General features: G+C 41.4%; 1 protein-coding gene across 1 annotated transcript in view; it reads left to right on the top strand.

The window, feature by feature from the left end:
• The window catches only part of LOC146811606 (extracellular calcium-sensing receptor-like), a 275,799-nt gene that overhangs the window by 70,368 nt on the left and 185,988 nt on the right, over positions 1–19,443 (top strand). Inside the window, exon 2 of the mRNA XM_085615084.1 lies at positions 11,438–12,271. Within this exon, the coding sequence (XP_085471210.1) occupies positions 11,438–12,271 (834 nt within the window). The remainder of the gene's footprint in view (positions 1–11,437; positions 12,272–19,443) is intronic.

The following is a 19,443-nucleotide window of genomic DNA, read 5'->3' as shown; positions in this document are numbered from 1 at the left end:
TATGTATATGAAACAATTTAGGTAATGGTAAAAAGTGTTACATAATGGTAAATAAAAGTGGAAAATGCACAACATATAATCGAATTTTAAATATAATTAACATATTTTATTTAACAGTAAAAAAATAATAACAAATAATTAAAAATGTATTTACTTAACTATATATGAATGTTTACGTTTAAGTTGAAATATATATGTTTAAAAAGTGAAAACATACATTAAATAAACTCTGTTACATGTCTTTATTCTATAAAAACTTTCATTACTGATATTATGGCTTACAAACATACAGATACGTATTTTTTAATTATATTTCTAAACACCAACAAGACTAAGGAAATAACACAAACTATTTTTACTATATACAGATAAAAATAAATCAAAAGATTTCAGACTAAAATTCTAAAGTCAGATAATGGCACTCCAACATAAACTATTTTTAAGAAAGTGTTGGACACTAAAGGTTGTTGTTTACTATTCACACTTCAAACTATACCAATTTGGGGAAGATGTTGTACACTAAAACTGTAACATTTACTATTCCTACTCCACATTATACAAATTTGAAGAAGGTGTGGAACACTGAAGGGGTGAAAAGTGGCATTCCCACTCCAATTTAAACCAATTTGGGGACAGCATTGGATACTAAAGGGGTGACAAATGCTAAAAGGGTGTAATTTACTATTTCCAGTCCAATGTAAACCACTTTGAAGAAGGTGTTGAACACTAAAGAGGTAAAAAATACTATTCTCACTCCAATCTAAACCAATTTGGGGAATGCATTTGACACTGAAAGTGTGACATTAACTATTCCCACTCCAATATAAATCACTTTATGGTAGGTATTGTACAGCAAAGGAATGACATGTACTATGCCCACTCCAATCTAACCCAGTTTGAGGAAGGTGTAGAACACTAAAAAGTTGACATTCACTATTCCACCTCCAATTTAAGCATATTGGGGGAAGGTGTTGGCCACTAAAGAGGCAACATTTACTGTTCCCACTCCAATCTAAATATATTGGGAGAAGGTGTTGGACACTAAGGGGGGTTACATTTACTATTTCTACTTCATCAAACCATATTGGGCAAAGGTGTTGGGCACTAAAGGGGTGTCATTTACTATCCCCACTCCAATCTAAGGTTACTTGAAGAAAGGCGTTGGAGGCCAAGAGCTGAAATATATTATTTCTACTACAATCTAAAGCATTTTAAATAAGGTAATACAAAGTAATCATTTTATATACACAATCAATACTCTATGTTTACACACATTTTAAACTATAAAATAAACTACATTTATTCAAAAAATGCACTAACAAAACTAGAAACATATGTATGTATATTTGAACATGAATCTATACTTTTGTATATTACTAATAAAAATGTATATATTTTTTTTAATATCTGCTTCCATTCTTAAACTTTAAACTATAAAAGCAATCCTAATTCAAAATTATTAAAACCAAACCAAAAACAACATTTTTAATATTTGCAATATTTAAAATTATTTCTACCCAAAAGTATAAAATGTAAAACTTTCCTCTAAAACAATCCACATTATATTACCTTACTAAAATCATTTAAAAAATATTCTTAATTATCAAACAATTTTTATAACTTACTTTTTTATTATTTACATTTATTTTATAATGTTATACCATTAATATATATTTCATTATTTTTAAAATAAAATGTATTTAAAATATTAATGTAACAAAACACATTTAAAAATTATAAAATATTAACTTACATATAATTACAATAATTGACATAACATTTTCCTTTAAAATATACACTTTTTAGAATTCTCCCCACCCTTATCCCCTAACAAATGAATATCCTGCTACTGAAACAGTACACAATATTCATTAATACAACTAAATAAACAAATGTCAACAATTTCATAACTAATAAATTATCTTACTAAAACACAAATAAACAAAATAAATAAACATATAGAATCAAACACACTACATTAAATTACAGTGGGCCCGATTCACAAAACTAACTCAAGACAAAATCCTAAGCTTACTACCATTTTGGTATTCACAGAAGACACTTACTCTCCTGGCAATTCCTGTGGTCGGTTCTATATTGGAAGGGATTTTCCTCTGAATTTATTCAAGCCATTCAAGCCTTATATATATCACCTGAAGCAGTCATTCGCATATCTGGTCAAAACTCACAAACATTCAATAACACCAGAGGTACTCGACAGGGCTGCCCTTGTTCTCCACTATTGTTTTCTCTTCATATCGATCCCTTTTTAGAAAAACTTGAAAGGGAAATAAATATAGAACCCGTAATTCTGCATAACATTTTTTATAAACATTGGCCTATGCCGATGACATTGCAATATTTACTAGTAATTTAAGGCATGCTCTTCCTATTGTGGATATTTGTGCAAAACAATTTGGGGATCTCTCTGGTGAAACTGAATTTGGACAAAATGCAATGTTTACATTCAGATAGATCCCGCCCTCTAGATATTACAATTTCAGAGGCTACTTATTTGGGGGTCAAAATTACATCGGATGTAGAACGCATTCCTGAGCTTAATATATTACCCGCTATTCATAATATTAGTACTATTTTGGAAAGACTAAATCATCTGCATTTATCATTATACTGCCGCAGTAATGTTATTAAAATGACTATTTTTCCTAAATTTTTATATTTTTTTAGAACTATTCCCTTAATTTGTTCACCCTCTCTTTATGCCAAAATTGAACACACCTGCTTTCAGTTCTTATGGAGTTATCGTAGACCTAGAAGAGCAATAAAATGGATGACTCTCCCAAGATTAAGAGGTGGCTGGGGTATGCCGAATTTTTTATTATATCATTTGGCTGCTTTATTTCAGCATATGGAGATACTTGTGACTGCTAAAACAGCTAGATTAGATGCTATTAATCCCTCAATTTATGAGATGCTCTTAGGAGAACATGCCCGAAAAAGACTTGTTAAGACCCTGGAACCTAGTCACTACAAGAAAACTAGATTCAAAATAATCAAATCTGCATATTCTGTATGGCAGAGAATTCGGAAGCTTTTCAACATCCCTAATCTCAACCTGTACACTCCTTTTTTAGCTTATGGCCTATTACCCTCAACATTCCAAGATAAGATTACGTTTATATGGGCTGATTTAGGTATTCAGGTTATTGGGGATATTAGTCAAAATGGCAGTTTGAAGCCATTTATACTCTTACAGAAGGAATTTGGCCTCCCTAAATGCGATTTCTTTAAATTTTTACAAATTCGCAGTTTTCTTGGTGCTAAATTACAAATGGGTCAGGGGAAATTGGATCCAATTAATATAATTGAAGTGCTCTCACGACAATTACGCATTGGGGCAATATATCAGATACTGCTGGTGGAACTTTCTGATGACTTAATATTGCAATGTGCCGCTGGGAAAGGAAATTAGATAAAGTATGTATTAACTTGGTTAAATCATTAGAGTTGGCAAATTCAGTAGTTCTGTCTGGCAGTCTGAAATTGCAACATTTTATGTCAGTCTTTGATCTATATTACTCCCCTGCCAAAATCTCTAAATGAACTCACTCTAAGGGGAACTCTGGCCATTCTTGTAATCGCTGTGGATTGTATGGGGCTGATTCAATACATATGTTCTTTTTATGTCCATGTTTACACAATTTTTTTCAAGATATAATGAGCTTCCTAAATCTAATTTTATTAACTCCTGTTATACTTACTCCTGAGCTGGTAATTTTTGGTGTTGAAAGTGAAGAGGAAACAATATCTCGGGAAAATGCCTAAATTAGTTTTCTTTTTACTTCCATGTCTATAGCGAGACTATGTATAACTACTAATTGGATCAACGCTGATGCTCCTACTTTTTGTAATTGGAGATCAAGGTTACTCTCGCTATATAATTTAGAATTATCTGTTTATAAAAATCGGGGCCCCAAGAAACAAAGTTGGGGCCAAAAAATGTGGTTCCCGATTACTAAGTGGTTAGACGCTACTGTATAGCTCTGTTTTTTATTTTCCACTTCTATACAATTGTATACTCAACTCTCTTTGATTTTATTATCCTTCAGCTTTTTAATTTCATTTCTGTATTGTATGAGTTGTACAAACTTTGTAATCTTGGTTGTGCGTAAAGTAAATCAATAAAATAAAAAAAATAAAAAGAAGACACTTACTCATTTTGGTATTCACAGAAGTCACTTACTAATTTTGGTATTCACAGAAGGCACTTACTCATTGATGAGTAAGTGCCTTCTGTGAATACCAAAATGAGTAAGTGCACTTACTAATTTTGGTATTCACTGAAGGCACTTACTCATCAATGAGTAAGTGCCTTCTGTAAGGTTCTTAGGGGTTTTCTTCCTCTTCTCCCTAGAACTGCCAAGGAAACGGTTGTTCGGGCACTGCTACTTTCCCGCCTGGACTACGCCAATGCCCTGTATGTGGGCTTACCCGGCTACTCCATGTACAGGCTGCAGGTGATCCAAAATGCAGCCGCAAGGCTCCTCCTTGGAATCGCCAGGAGCAGCAGCGTTCGCGCTTATTTCCGTGCCCTGCATTGGCTGCCCATGGCTGAAAGGGTTAAATTTAAAGCATTGGTCATTGCCCACAAAGCCCTTCACAACCTGGGTCCCATCTACCTGCAGAGGCGGTTTTCATTTTATGTCCCGACCAGAGCTCTCCGCTCTTCAGCCCTTCTGCTGGCCAAGGTTCCTCGTTTCTCCCGGTCCAGGATCGGGGGCAGCTCGCTCGCGGTTAAAGCTGCCGCTGCCTGGAATGCTCTCCCTTTCTTCTTGCGCAACACTAAGGACCCACTCTGTTTCAAACGTCTCCTCAAAACCCATCTGTTTCCATAGCCTTCTACTTTAGTTCTCCTCATTTGGCTTCGCGCTGGGACACTCCTTGGAGTAACTATCGCGCGTTATAAATTTATCTAACATAACATAACATAACATAACATAAATACCAAAATGAGTAAGTGCCTTCTGTGAATACCAACATTAGTAAATGGTAGTAAGTTTAGGATTTTGTCTTAAGTTAGTTCTGTGAATCGGGCACATACTCATTTAAATTTACAAACAATATTACATATACAAAAATTTTCTACATCAATATTTCTTACAACGATATTGAAAACAACCCAGAAAAATACACTTTTGCCTTCAATATTCCAGTCAACAATATTGTTTACATTCAGATATTCTTGACACAATATTTGTTTACGATATTTTGTCCAAACACCCTCTGTGAATTAACATTGATAGCTTGTAACTCTTTCGGTACAAGGGAACAAAGCTTATGATACAGGCAGACATGAAAGGAGGAACAATGAAAAAGCACTCTGTAAGGTGTATGCATCATTCTCTCAGTTGTCTTGTGTTCTGGATACACTGAGCAGATACGGCCATGCACAGGTCGGTTACTTCTGAGCAGATGCAGCCATGCATGGGCTGGTGACTTCTGAGACATGAGCATAGCCCCTTTTATTGATGAGCCACGGATCGCTGATCGGTAGACCGTGCTTTTGAAGCTATTTAGGGTCCATTAATTATTTCCTGAGCCATCTTTACTCACTCTTTACTAAAAGTTTCCCATTGATTGGCCACGGCGCAAAGTGCATATCAATATCATGATATGCGCAATGATGGCTCTTCCTTAAACCTATCTCTGGCGGTGTGGCTTACACATTTAAGCACACACTGCAACCATTCTTAGTACAATCTGGTCTATAGTATTGAAATAAACCTTATTTCTGTGACACAACCATCCCCCAGGTTATTCTTCTGTTCTGATGAGACCCTAGCCTTCACAATAAGGGTCGAAACGTTAGCAAAATCAATAGAAGATAAACCTTAGTTGTGTACAATGAACGCCTGTATTTACCAATTTACCCTTCTGCTGCATAATCCAATAAAGTACTGGCTGTCTTCTGAGAAAAATCAATGTGCTTTTACGTTTGCTTATTCGCCCAAATGATCACCTTATTCTCTGGTTCAGGTTTTTCACTTGGGGTACTTTTCTAAATCTCTTCACTTTTCACATTATTATAAATGCAATGAGACATATTTTTCCATGTGATTCATAATAAAATTTTGTTGCGGCTGAATCAAATTGGATAAATAAATAATGGAGAACTAGGTATCACAACAGTATTCAAGCTTGTGATAGAATTTAGTTCATGTCTGCTCTATTTCAATTTGCTTTTTGCGGATTTACTCTCCACAGAAGTCTGTGTTTTCATATTTGCATTGAAAATGAGTTCCAGGTGAACACCTGCTCCTAGTTGCTACATAGCCTCAACTAAGCTTCGCAATCACAGTTGTGATCTTCTCCGTTCCAACCAAGAACCATTGCAGAGAGACTGCAGGCTCACAGATTGCTCTTCCTCACTAGTTCCCTTCTTGGACATCTGGGTCATGCAGCACATTGCTGCTCCTGAACAGACACTCCTCTTGCAAAGGAGACAGGTTACTTTGCCCTCTCAGCAGGCAGCCAGTCTTTTAGGCACTTCAGGACAGGTACACAGCTCATCCAGCAAGTGATCCAGACTCAGGTGATGTTACCACACCTCTGGTAAGGTAGCAGACAGGTGTACATTAGCTTTGGTTTAACAGCAGTCCTCTGGGTACTCTGCAGAGAACCTGTTTTCTTGGCCATTGTAGGCTTTTCAACTGGAACAGTAATTGTGTGTTTTTCCACATGCCTGCAGCTTCAGAAACAGTTTCAGGCAGTTCTACTTTCGAGTGTCATCTAGAGGCTTCTCTCCAGACATAGCCTTTGTGGAGAGGTGCTTCCCAAAACAGCTGGAAAGTGTTGCACTTGGAGCACCCATAACAGGGACAAACATATATGTTAGAGTTCTGCGCCTGGCTGTAATCAACGAAATGCAGGAGTAAATTAGGGAAAGACAAAAGGGCAGGCCTTACATAAAGGTTCCCCTCACCTTGCAAAACAGAGCCTACCATCTCATATCAAATCAGAGTGTTAAGGAAGACTAATCATGAGTTCCTTACCAAGCAAAGGGACTAATCAAATTTTTAAACGAGTCCAGTTTCTGCTCGCCTCACTTGAATGTCTGGGTCTCCTCACTCAAGCTTCTACAATATCAACAATACATTTTCACTGTCTGAGAAAACAACCTCATCTCCATTGTGTGCAAAGGCCAACTCTGGGATATCCAAATTGGATCTTACTGGCCTCTGTAACTCTAGGGCACTCACACATACACCATGCATGTACCACGTAGGCTCCACATCCAAACGTATACAGACAACATGAACGCAAGAAGTCAATACTGGGAAAGCACACAGAAATAGAGGTCTACACAAGGGGGCAGTAGACCTCCACTACAGTGAAGTAGATGAAAAGGTCTGGTTGCAACACAATATGCTGCCACCACTGCTGTATGTGCTAAACCTATGACATGGACAGTAGTACACTGTCAGTCAAAGAGTCAATGTTTGGTGTTCTCTTTTAGGTCACAAGACTAGTCCAGGACCTTACTCATGTAAAGGGTCAGGCCTGAGCCTCTGTAAATGCACTAGATTAAAGTGACGATGGGGCCAAAATCAAGGCTCAGACCAGTGAAACATGACTGCACAATATTCAGGGGACATTCCTGTCTCAACACCTACAAAATGGAAAAGGGTCAGCAAAACATGAACCGAGGGCATCTCCTGATACATCTTACATAAAAAAGTGGAATATAATTTGGGTTTAGTGACTGATACTAAAGTAAACTGAGCTCATCAACCTTGTAGCTATGGCACAGAGCAGACAGACTTAACCTAAGGCAATGTGTAAAGAATTTAAAAAGTACCAAAACTGTAACAAAATCAAAACACCTAACTATAAAAATCCCAAACTGAATTTGAAATAAAGAGAACACATTCGTAAATGAACAACAAAAAATGAATAAGGGGAACAGGAGGTATGAGTTTAAATAGCCCCAAAAGAACAAAGTGGCAATGATAGTCTATGAAAGCAAAAAAACAGGATCAAGGAGTGATTGGAGGGCAACCACAATGGAGCCCTGGTCAGACACAAGTGAATTGAGCCTGGTAAAAAATACAGAAGTCAAAAAGCTAAAAAAAGTTTCTAATTTCAACTTCAGTAAGGGACTTTGTAATTTTTTTATATGAAAAATCCTCTCCGAGCGTGGTGCCGCTAAAATCGCTCCTCCCGCCATGGAACCGAAGGTAAAATATTTGAAGCAGTTTGGCCCCGCTTGAGCTCTGGAGCTTTGAAGATTGTTTGATAATAAATTTCCAAATTCCAATAAGAATGGTACTCTGTTGCTTTTTGGAGGTTCTGTGAGCCTTAACTGGGAAGAACTTGAAAGTCAATCTGATGCCAAGTAACTGCCAATCACTCAGTTCTCCTTGTGGTTCCCCCTGAACTTTTCCAAAAGTTACAATCTTACTTTTTGTGCTAAAACAACAAAAAAGTGCACACCTGAGACCCCCATGAACTCAGGGGAAGGCACTTATATACTTTCAAGGTGTCAGGCAGAGGTCAACAACAAAGTCAAGTCCAGGCCCACTTGCCACTGGTCAACTGTGCACCTCAGGGAAAAAGAGTCTTGCAGCTAGTATGAGTCACTGTAGCCACACCGAAGGTCAGTAAACAGAGCCTTGGTGTCCACTTTTTTGTTCCCAGGTGCAAGAGTAGGTCCAATCTTTCAGAGCTCATCTCAGGTCACAGACAACAGGTCCAGTCATCTTCTGTTCTTCTGCAGGTCCAGAAAGCGTTCTAACGATGGTGCCACATTTATGTCTGACACCAGCTAGTAGAAGGTCCACTCCCTTACCAATGGGGTAAAAGTTCTTAGGAGAAACCTTAACCACTTTTTCAGAAGTTCATTTATTCCCTACTGCAAATAACCTAACAATGCCTTTCACTCTCAGAATCTTCTTGTGTAGAGGCTGTGTGCTTTCCAGACATGTGGGCAACATAATGAGCAGTGTCCTCCTTTTCACTAATTCAAAGCTGAGTCTGGGGTAGCTTTCCTCCAACTGGGTTAGGGGCATGTCCAGGTGTCATCAAACATTGTGACAGGGAAGGCCACTCAAAAAAAATAAACAGTTATATGTAAAAAACATTTCTTAGGTTGCAAGGTTCGCAGAATCATGCCGTTTGAGACCCAAAAATGCTTTTTGGGATCTACAAAGCCCAAATTGCGATTCAGTAACTTCTTACCAATTCACAATTTGAGTTTTGTCATTTGACATTTAGAAGGGTTTGTTGGGGGCATCCCTTCCTCAAACCGAATCTGAATAGTATGTACGAATGTTTGCAGTCAGAATGCAGTTGCAAAACATTTGCAAATAACCACCATTTAAAAAATTGTGGTACCCCATTTACAAATCAGAAGCAGTCCCCAAGGGACTCCTTCCCCTTTGAGAGTGGTTGGTAAAATATTTTTTAAGAGCAGGCAGTGATCCAACCAATCATCGCCTACTCTTCAAAAATGAAACTTACAATTTTCATTTTTTTCTTAAACGCATCCTGTTTTCCTTTAAGGAAAACAGGCTCTGTTTGAAACAAAAAAATGCTTTATTCAAAAGCAATCACAGACATGGTAGTCTGCTGACCCCAGCAGGCCATCATCACTGTGAAGGCTACAATTCCTAATGGCTCGCAAATTGTGAGCTACCAGATTAATAGTCATGAGGTAGGTCTGTTTGTAACCCACAAAAAATTGCTAGAAATATTGAGTTCCTAATTGCGATTCGTAGGAAATCATAATTATGAAATTGCTATTCATCACTTTTTTACATCTAGCCCTAAGTTCCTGGGCCCACCCCAATTGATCTTACTGTGAGGGAAATAAAACACCTCCCTACTCCCAGTTCATTGTCTCTGCTCTGGGAGCAGTTTTCATACCTCTTTCACACCTCACTCAGGCCAAGTGCAGAACGGGCAGTGGCTGGAGAGCTCATGCAATTTAGTCTCTGGTATATTCAGGCAGGATAAAGGTAACATTGTAAAAGTTGCATTTCCCATATATTTAATAGAAATCTGACTTCACCATTAGATTGTATTTTGGTTAAATGTAGAAATAAGTCTTGAATTGCATTTGTAGCTCATACAGGTCAAAAGTTATAGGTTATCTTTTAAAACTACACTTTGAATTTTCAACTGTGTCAGTTACAACCTGACCATTGACAATGTCATTTTAAAACTAATCAGTTGAGGGACATCCCATTTCTAATGTCACAGATGTTCCACTATTTAATACTAAGCACCCCACCTTGTGGACATCAAGGTGTGCTTAGAGGGTGACTGATTTAATATTTAAAATCAGGTTTTGTCCGTCTGTGAAAAGGGTGATTGTGATAGGTATGTTAAGCATTGCGCAATCTGCTATGGTACATAGGGCTGGTTTGAAATGATGTTTCCTTGCTATTGTAATGAATGGCACAATAGGTAGTACTGTGCACAGGTGGCACTTACTTTTCCATATAATATGACCTTATAGGAACGTTAAATAACTCAATTAAGGATAAGCCAATGCAACCATGTTTAAAGCGGGTGCAAAGGCACTTAACACCTGTTTAGAGGACTTAACCTGCACAGAGCTCTACGTCCAGAAAACCTAGGGTCTAGAAAATGGTAACAAATGTGGAGTGACTATGCAGAAAAGGATGATTTCCTATAGCCCCTCTGGTCAAAGCATTATTGCCAGACAAGTTCTGGTTTATGGCTTTTTTATCTGCAAAACATGTGCATGTGCAATGAAGAGTGACCTGTAACACCAAAACAACAGCTCTCCCACCTCATACAGCTCTCCCTTTGTGTTTACACTTGAGCATGGAAAATGTTGATCCACAGTACTCTGGCCACCTCAAAGGACCTGTATCAGCCTCTGCATATGGCAGGGAAGCACAGTATGCAGAATTACCTTCTTTCTTCCTTTTTTGTACATCATGAATATAATCAAGTTAAGCCACAATATGTGTTTGACCCTTAGTGATGATGATGGGAAAAGTGTAGGTAAAAGTTTTTAAATGTTTGCTCCTACTGGGAATAAAATAAGCACTTTCAAAAAGTTGATCGCATCTTTGGGTTGGCAGCACAGCTCTAGAGAATAAAAGGAGGATGTTTTTTGAGGTTTGTCCACCCTGGTAAGAAGCACAATAGGATTTCATTCCGGGGGCACAATGTGACATAATACTGATATGCATCAAGTTATGTATTTTATGTGGGTAGTTCTGCAGCACCAATGGGACAAAAAGAAAAGGCATGAGGCGGTAACACAATTATACCATGTTTCCTAACAGAAAGTCACATGGCCCCTTTTATGAGCAGTCTAGGTATCTTTGTCAATTATTGCCTATGTCTTAACACTCAAACAACATTAACAGACAGTATTAGACAATAGCATGGTATGTGCTAAATATTTATGGTCAAGTAAATGTGTTTTCCTCCCAACTAGATCAGCTATGGTGCAGGACTCTCTATACTGAGTGATAAAAGGCAGTTTCCATCTTTTCTCCGGACTGTTGAGAATGGAAACTTTTTTGCCCAGGCTTACATCGATCTGTGTCTTCATTTTGGGTGGACGTGGATAGGAATTCTGGCTTCAGACAATGACTTTGGTCTTCAGCATGGCCAGAATCTACTGAAAGACGCTCCTAAGAGTGGCATTTGTGTTGAATTCTATGAAACCTTAGCTACACAGATCACAGAGAAATCATTATCTCATGTGGTCAATGTCATACGATGGTCTACGGCAAGAGTCATAGTGTGCTTCACCTTTTCTCAACAGATGATTTCTTTTTTAAGAGTAATCTCTGCTCAGAATATTGTTGGTAAAGTTTGGATTGCAAGCACAAGTTGGCTTTCTTCGGTATTTTCTCTGAAAGACTTGTGGGAGACTCTACATGGCACCGTGGGATTTGCAGTTTACAGTGGAGAGATTCCAAAGTTTAAGGAGTTTCTTTATAGCATCCATCCATCTAAGTTTCCGAATGATATATATATGAAGCAGTTCTGGGAGCAGGCCTTTAGTTGTCAATGGCAGGAGGATTTCAATAGAACCATGACTGGAAATGAGATGGGTGGAAAGAGAGTTTGCACCCAAACCGAAAAATTGGAAACTCTTGATGAGTCAGTGTATGATGTGAACAACTTCAGATATCCTTATAAGGCTTATAATGCCATTTATGCCGTAGCACAAGCGCTACATGATTTGAAATCTTGTATACCTATGAATGGCCCTTTTTTTAACAGGACCTGTGCAGATTACCCAAGATTTCACCCTTGGCAAGTAAGAACTGTCTACATATTTACCTGAATTTGAATGTTTAACTTATTTTGCCATTTAGTGCATGTTATTTTCAAAGACCTCAATAAAAATTGAATACATAGAGGTGCCGATTACGATCCGGTAAAAAATATCCCCGTGCGACTCGTATCCGGTCTTTTTACCGTACGAATCGTACAAGTGCCGTACGAACTGGCAATCACGATTCGCATGGTAAAAAGTCCATACGAACCGCATTGGGAATCATTCCCCACACGTCCTCGGGTCGGAAAATGTGTCCGACACGTCCTCGTACGATTTACCGTACAAATGTGAAAGGTGAAGTCCGACCGAGGAATCACGATCCATCCCGTGCGTACGAGGTTACAACCGTATGGAAAAACACCGTCCGCACCGAACTCCCATAGCAACCATGGAGACGTGCCCGCATACGCGCCGACCCCCCCCAGCCCCCGTACGCGCTGGGGGTACGCACCGTACATACACGGGTGGGGGTACGACTCGAACGTACACGGGGGGGTTCGACTCGAACGTACACGGGGGGGTTCGACTCGAACGTACACGGGGGGGTTCGACTCGAACGTACACAGGGGGGGTACGACTCGAACGTACACGGGGGGGTACGACTCGAACGTACACGGGGGGTACGACTCGAACGTACATGGGGGTTCGACTCGAACGTACACGGGGGGGTTCGACACGTACACGGGTGTACATACACGGGGGTTTGGCGCGTACGTACGGGGGCTGGGGGGGGTCGGCGCATATGTACGGGGGCTGGGGGGGGTCGGCGCGTACGTACTGGGGCGGGGGGGTACGGTGCGTACCGGGCCACCTACTCTGGTCGATTCGCGCCGTACTTCGCTTTTCCGGCACTTTTTGGGTGCCGTGAAAATATTGCCGTCCGGACTGCTGTTGGTTCGAATCGTAATTCCTGGGTCGTGAAACGCTGCCTGAAAGCGTCCCGACGTCACGTCGCAGCATTCCCGGATCACATTCGTATGTATATTTTCGTCGGTCGGTGTTTTTTACGATTCGTACGGAAATGGTGTTTCCGTGCGAATCATAATTCCATGTTTGTAAAGTTTTACGACCGGGTACGAGTCGGACGGGGAAAACGCTTCGACCGACGGTTCGTACCCAGTTTTTACCGGATCGTAATCGGCACCAAAATGTATCAATATACACAAACCTGTTAAAATACCCTGGGCCTCAAGGGGGCGGCACTCCGGTGTCAGCATTCTCTGCAGAGGTACCACAACTTTCTTTTACTGCATTTAATTATTTTTAAACAATCTTAATACTTGCACATGTACTGAATCTAGAGTGAATTGAATTTGAATGTGAACATCTCTTTTTAACAATATTGCCGTTCTACTAGCTCCAGTTTTTAAAACTGTTCCAATTCAAGCATAGATTTTATAGTTTAAATTGTTTTACCTGATTCTCTGCGGGAACTCTCCTCTCACCATAGACAGGGTCGCTCCACTCTTCCTGACCATAGAGAGGATCGCTCCTCCTCACAGTCACAGAGTGGCTGGGTTAGCATTCTAGCTGCGAGGGCTTGCCTACTTATGGCGGCAGCTGCTCAGACACGCAGCGGACGGACGCAGTGGGTACGCTGCTGGCGCGCCAAATGCAACCCGTCTGCTCCCGTCCGCACCCGACCGGGATCAAGGGCCAGGAACCCTGCACTTGTCCACTTAGACCTTACAGGCCAAATAAAGTACACTGCTGGCGAACTAGAGCAGCTTAAACCTGCCCTGTCTCCACTCTGCATGCACTCCCTTGATGTGGACAAACCTCACGGAAGCAGAGCACTTTGGCAAAACTGTTACTATACTCTAGAAACGAGTCCGCACAACCTTGGGAACAAACAAGTCACACATGATAATAATGCACACTGGAAAATGGGCCTTATAAACTGCCGATCCCTCCCAGGTCACAAAATCGAAATTGGGCTGCTGCTAGAGGAGGAAGCTCTTGATGTTCTGTTTAGTACAGAAACATGGCTCAAAGAAAGTTTGACGCCAGAAATTATCATGGCCCTCCCCCCTGGTTATGGCATTTGCAGACAGGACCGGGTGTGAAAAATAGGAGGTGGGGTGGCCATTATCCATAAAGTACAGTTCAGCTGCTCCATCACTCCCTTGAGATTAACCAACTGCGACGCCATGCAATTTAGAATAATGCTCGCCCCCACATCCTTTTTCTCCGTTATTCTTGCTTACAGGCCCCCAGGGCCATGCACAATGTTTCTAGAGTCCCTTCCTGATCTCCTTGGCAGCTTTAGTGTAGGGAAAAGCACATTCATAGCTCTGGGTGATTTTAACATCCATATGGACGATACTAATGACTCGTCCTCCAACAGACTTCTATCGGGCCTAGAGGCCCTGCAACTTCCCCAGCTTGTGGGCTCTGCCACACATGAAAAAGGGCATATTCTCGACCCTATCATTTAGAATATCCCAGACTACAGGTGCTTACCCCGATTCAATCCCCTGGTCTGACCATTTCGACACCCCTTTTCTATATGCTAAACCACTCATGCAAAAGCCTTCAGGGGTTAACATTAATCTAGAACGGAAATGGCCCAGGGTGGCACCTGAAAGTTCAACCAATCATCCAGAGTCTACCATCCCCTCTCCAGCAGAAGACCACTACGAGGCCCACAAATGGTGGTCAGATTAGATTATTAACTCAGTAGACAATTGTTTTTGCAAACCCAGACTGTCAGCTAAATGCAACCCCAAAAGAGCCGCCTGGTTCAATAGCCAGTTACCCTCTCAGAAAAAGAACTGCAAGAAACTCGAAACTCAAAAGGAACTGGGTAAAATCCTATGCCCCAGACCTTAAGTCACTATATAAAAAAGGCATCAGACAATATCATGATGACATTAAGCTAGCACAGGCAAAATTCTGTGAGGAGAGGATTAATGAGGCCTACATCTCCCCAAAGAACTATTCAAAATTGTGAAATCGCTCACCACGATTGAACAAGGCTCCCACTCACATCACCCTTCAAAAGAGAGAGGCAACGAGCTAGCCACTTTTTTCTAAAATAAAGTGGAAAACTTATATAACTCACTACCCAAGTGTCCCATGGACAACCTCAAAGTGAGACAGGTCAGCTCTGGTATGAAGGGCAGACTCCCCAGCCCAGAACAGCCCGGACCTTCATTACCCCTGTTATTAGGTACCCTCCCAGTGCTGAGCAAAGAACCCACAGGCCTCCTCCTGAGTAACAATAAATCTGGGTCTCCACTCGATCCCACTCTCCCCCACATTTTACTTCAGGGTGGGGATCCCAGCATCTCCAAAATGGCTGACCTTATCTCACTATCCCAAGCACGGGGATAGTGCCCAAAGAGTGGAAGCATGCCAGAGTGAAGCCTCTGCACAAGAAGCCTCAACTTGATCCTACGGTACTGGGGAATTTTTGCCCCATCTTACTACTACCCATTCTGGGTAAAGTCGCTGTGAAACATGTCAATAGCATCATCTCTCAGTTCCTGGAGTAGAATAACATCATGCACCATACTCCAATGGGGTTTCGCTCAGAACATAGCACAGAGTTGTCCCTCCTAGTGATTACTGTGAAATTCAAAATGGTACTCGACCAGGGGAGAGCCACTGCGATACAACTTTTGGATTTTAGTGCAGCTTTTGATATGTGGATCACAAGATCTTAATACATAGACTCAGAGAGAAAGGGATCCGGGATAAAGCCAGTCAATGGCTGGCTGCTTTCCTCAATGACAGATCGCTCCAGTGTATGGAATCAGCCATCCTCTCCCAGCCCCTTACGGAGTACCTCAGGGCTCGGTGCTCAGTTCAACCCTGTTCAACATTTATCTGAGTCCTCTAGCACATATCGTACGGAAGTATGTCTTGTCAATTGTTTCCTATGCTGATGACACTCAGCTAGTGGTCTCAGTGTCCAAAGAGATGAATTAGAACCATCTTCAGCTGGTACAGTGCATGGAAAAAATTGCGAATTGGATGGCAATCTGTAGCCTGAAACTGAATGGTGACAAAACTGAGCTGATGTTCCAGGGTAATGGCCCAAGTCCATTAGCTGGGATCAGTTGGCCAAGGGGTTGGGGTCCTCCCGCGCTCCTAAGCCATCCATAAAAAACCTGGGGATGTGGCAAGACCAGAATCTCTCCATGGAAACATGAGGCAAAAAATTATCGGCAATCTGGTTTGGTATACTACGGATGATCAGTGAGATCATAGACCTAATCCCAGAACAGGCTCGGGAGATGGTGTTTCAGGCCTTAGTGGTCTTGCGACTGGACTACGGAAATTCCCTGTAACTGGAGTCTCCTAAGTATGTGATCAACAGGCTACAGGTTGTCCAAAATGCTGCAGAAAGAGTGTGCTCCTGAAGATCCCCAGACAGGAATCAGTGAGATCCGCTCTGATAAAACTGCACTGGCTACCTATACAGTCTAGGTTTAGGTTTAAAGCCATCTGCCTAGTCCACAAAGCCATGCAGGGTAGAGGTCCTGCCCTGGTAAAATCCCTTTTTTCCCCATATGTCCTGACTAAGTCCCTCAGGTGCTCATCCAATTTCCTGATGAACATACCAAAGATAAAGAGATCAAGATGGGGTGGGAGATCCTTCTCACACCAGGTCCCAAAGCTCTGGAACTCAATGACCATGGAACTGAGACTGGCTGAAAATGAATGGTGTTTCAGGAAAAAAACGTAAAACTTGGTTGTTCCCATGATTCCCTACCCCTACCTACTGCCTCCTCTCCGTAGCACTGGGAAGCGCTCAGGTAGCTATGTGCTTTATAAATCCCATAAACATAAACATACATTTGAGTTTGGTGTAGTGGGAATACCTCACTAATTGAGGGTACTTTGGCCCCACCAAAGTTGCATTTCCCCATATGCTCCACCAGTGTGAACCAATGTCCTACCTGCCTCACAACCATCAGATCAAAGTGGGCCACCCAAAGCTATTTCAGGTTGGCAGACCCTCACTTGTGTTATCTGCCTAGGATTACCAGAGGCATGGTAGCTCCATGCAGGGAAATCATTCAATGGCCCGACCCAGGGCAGATACACAAAAGGTGCTGTGAGAAAAGCTTGAAAATAGCCTATATCATTGGCAGTAACTCTGGGTAGCAATTCAACCTTTAGTTTTGCCCACCTTATGCAAATCAGTACTGCCCCTCCACCTCGAGGGAGCAGTCCATCAAGAACTGCTAGGTGAGGCACCCTCAAAAAGGGAACACAAGTAACCCCAAAGCAGTTTCAGCCTTCTTAGACCTCATCAGTGGGTTTTAGTTTGGTTCCTGTGCCACAGCGATCTAAGGCTTAATCTTGGCCACTAAGGGTGTTACTACAAACACACAAATATATGATGGGAGTTATGCTTGCAAATAGTCTAAACCACTAGCAATTGCTCTGTGAAGTATTCAAACCCATCTGTTTTCACCCACTGTGTCACTCGGACAGCGGCTGACCATTTTCTTTTCATCAAACTTAGCACACGCTTGGCAAAGCTTCAGTGTCTTCATCAGAGCTGCCGTAGCAGCAACTCTGCTTATGGCACAGTTATCCCTGTCTACCTAGAGGGCATGTATAGTATCTCTAAATATTGCAAATGATCCTTTACCAGAGGAGGAGAGATAAAGTCCCTGCAGACCATGTGTGACAGCGGGCTCCCCTCCAAGGTCTAAATGCCCCCATCTGTCACTTATAATACTTTAAATGTAAAATGGTATAAAGTGAGCATTCATCTGAAGATAGCCGACCAGCAAAGAGCAGGTCCATCCTGCTCTGGAAACAACATCTCTAGTTCTTTCTTTATATCATACTGAACTAGTTGGACTCTACCCTTCATGTGGCTTGAGACATGTTCTATAAGATAAAGGTGCTCTGTTTGGCAAAACTGACTAAGGTTACAGAACATTTCTGAATACCCTATCACTACTGACAGACCTCCTCAAGCAGACAGTTCCCCTTGGGTGCTCAGCAGATTCTTTTACATTGAATGTAGTCTTCAAGTGATACATATACCTGTTGTATGGTCTATTTTGATTCCTAGGATCTGATATTGTCTGCTAAGAGTTCTCTAGAACAGAGCTATGCATTTGTGGCAGTTATGCAAGTGTGTCATATCTCTGCCTGGGTTTCCATCGGGGCCTGCATAAAAGGGATACTGTTGGAGGCTAGAAATCCCTTTGCTTTCCTGATGTGACCTGTGACAGCAGGAGAACATGCTTGAGCTTGTTCTCTTCCTGCTTCGCAGCCAAAATACACCTCAGGGTACTTGATTTTAAAGTTTTCAGGTGTGGAATATTGCTCACAACTCAGGCCTTACAACTCATGGAGATCAACCCTTGAAACATGAGCTTTACTTTTTGAAATGTTTCATGTGTCATCTTCATCTGAATACTTATCAACATCATCACTAGCACAGGGGTAGGGGTGTTTTTCTTTCCCCTCATCATGCCACCAAAACTATAGAAGAATGAAACCCAATGTGCTGCTCAGTAGCCTGCATTGAAGGCCTATTCCTTTTGCCTCATAAATGCCTGCATTATGCATGTATGTCAGTGGATGTCAATATAATGACATCAGAGAAGTACTTCATCAAAGCTCCTTTCTAACTCCTCCCCTCCTTGGTGTGTGTGCAGCCTCTGCCCCTGAGTGGTCTGTTGTACTGACCACTTCTTGCTGCTCTGAAATGTCAGCTTGCTGTTGCTTTTTTCCCCAGGCCTGCCCTCCATGGTGCATGTGCTGGCCCTGCCACCTACATGGTACATTGTGCAGCCTCTGCCCTCCCTTCTGCCCTCTGAAGTCAGCTTGTTGCACTGGCCTAAGACCTGCACTGCAAGGTCTTCCTTCTGCCCTGCCCCTCTCTTCTGTCCTCTGAGGTCCATTGTACTGCCCTTCCCTGCTAGGCTCTGAGATCAGTTTGCTCCTAGCCCTGCTGGCCTGCTGTCCATAGTTTTTATATCCTGCAAGTCAGTTCTTTTTTTTCTTTAAATGATTTAACTGGTACTGCTGTTTTTTTTGTTTTTACAGATTTCTTATGTCCCACCTCAATAAAGATATCATTGAAAGGAGGATCGCTTTGGGACCAGGGTACCATATGAAAGAGATTCATGCTCTATGATATGGCTTTCTCCATTCCTTGTTGCTAATAATTCTTC

Source organism: Triturus cristatus, chromosome 7, assembly GCF_964204655.1.
Source record: "Triturus cristatus chromosome 7, aTriCri1.1, whole genome shotgun sequence".
In the NCBI taxonomy this organism is placed as follows: Eukaryota; Metazoa; Chordata; class Amphibia; order Caudata; family Salamandridae; genus Triturus; species Triturus cristatus.
The sequence above is the reverse complement of the archived record's forward strand: the minus strand, read 5'-3'. Positions and strand labels throughout refer to the sequence as shown.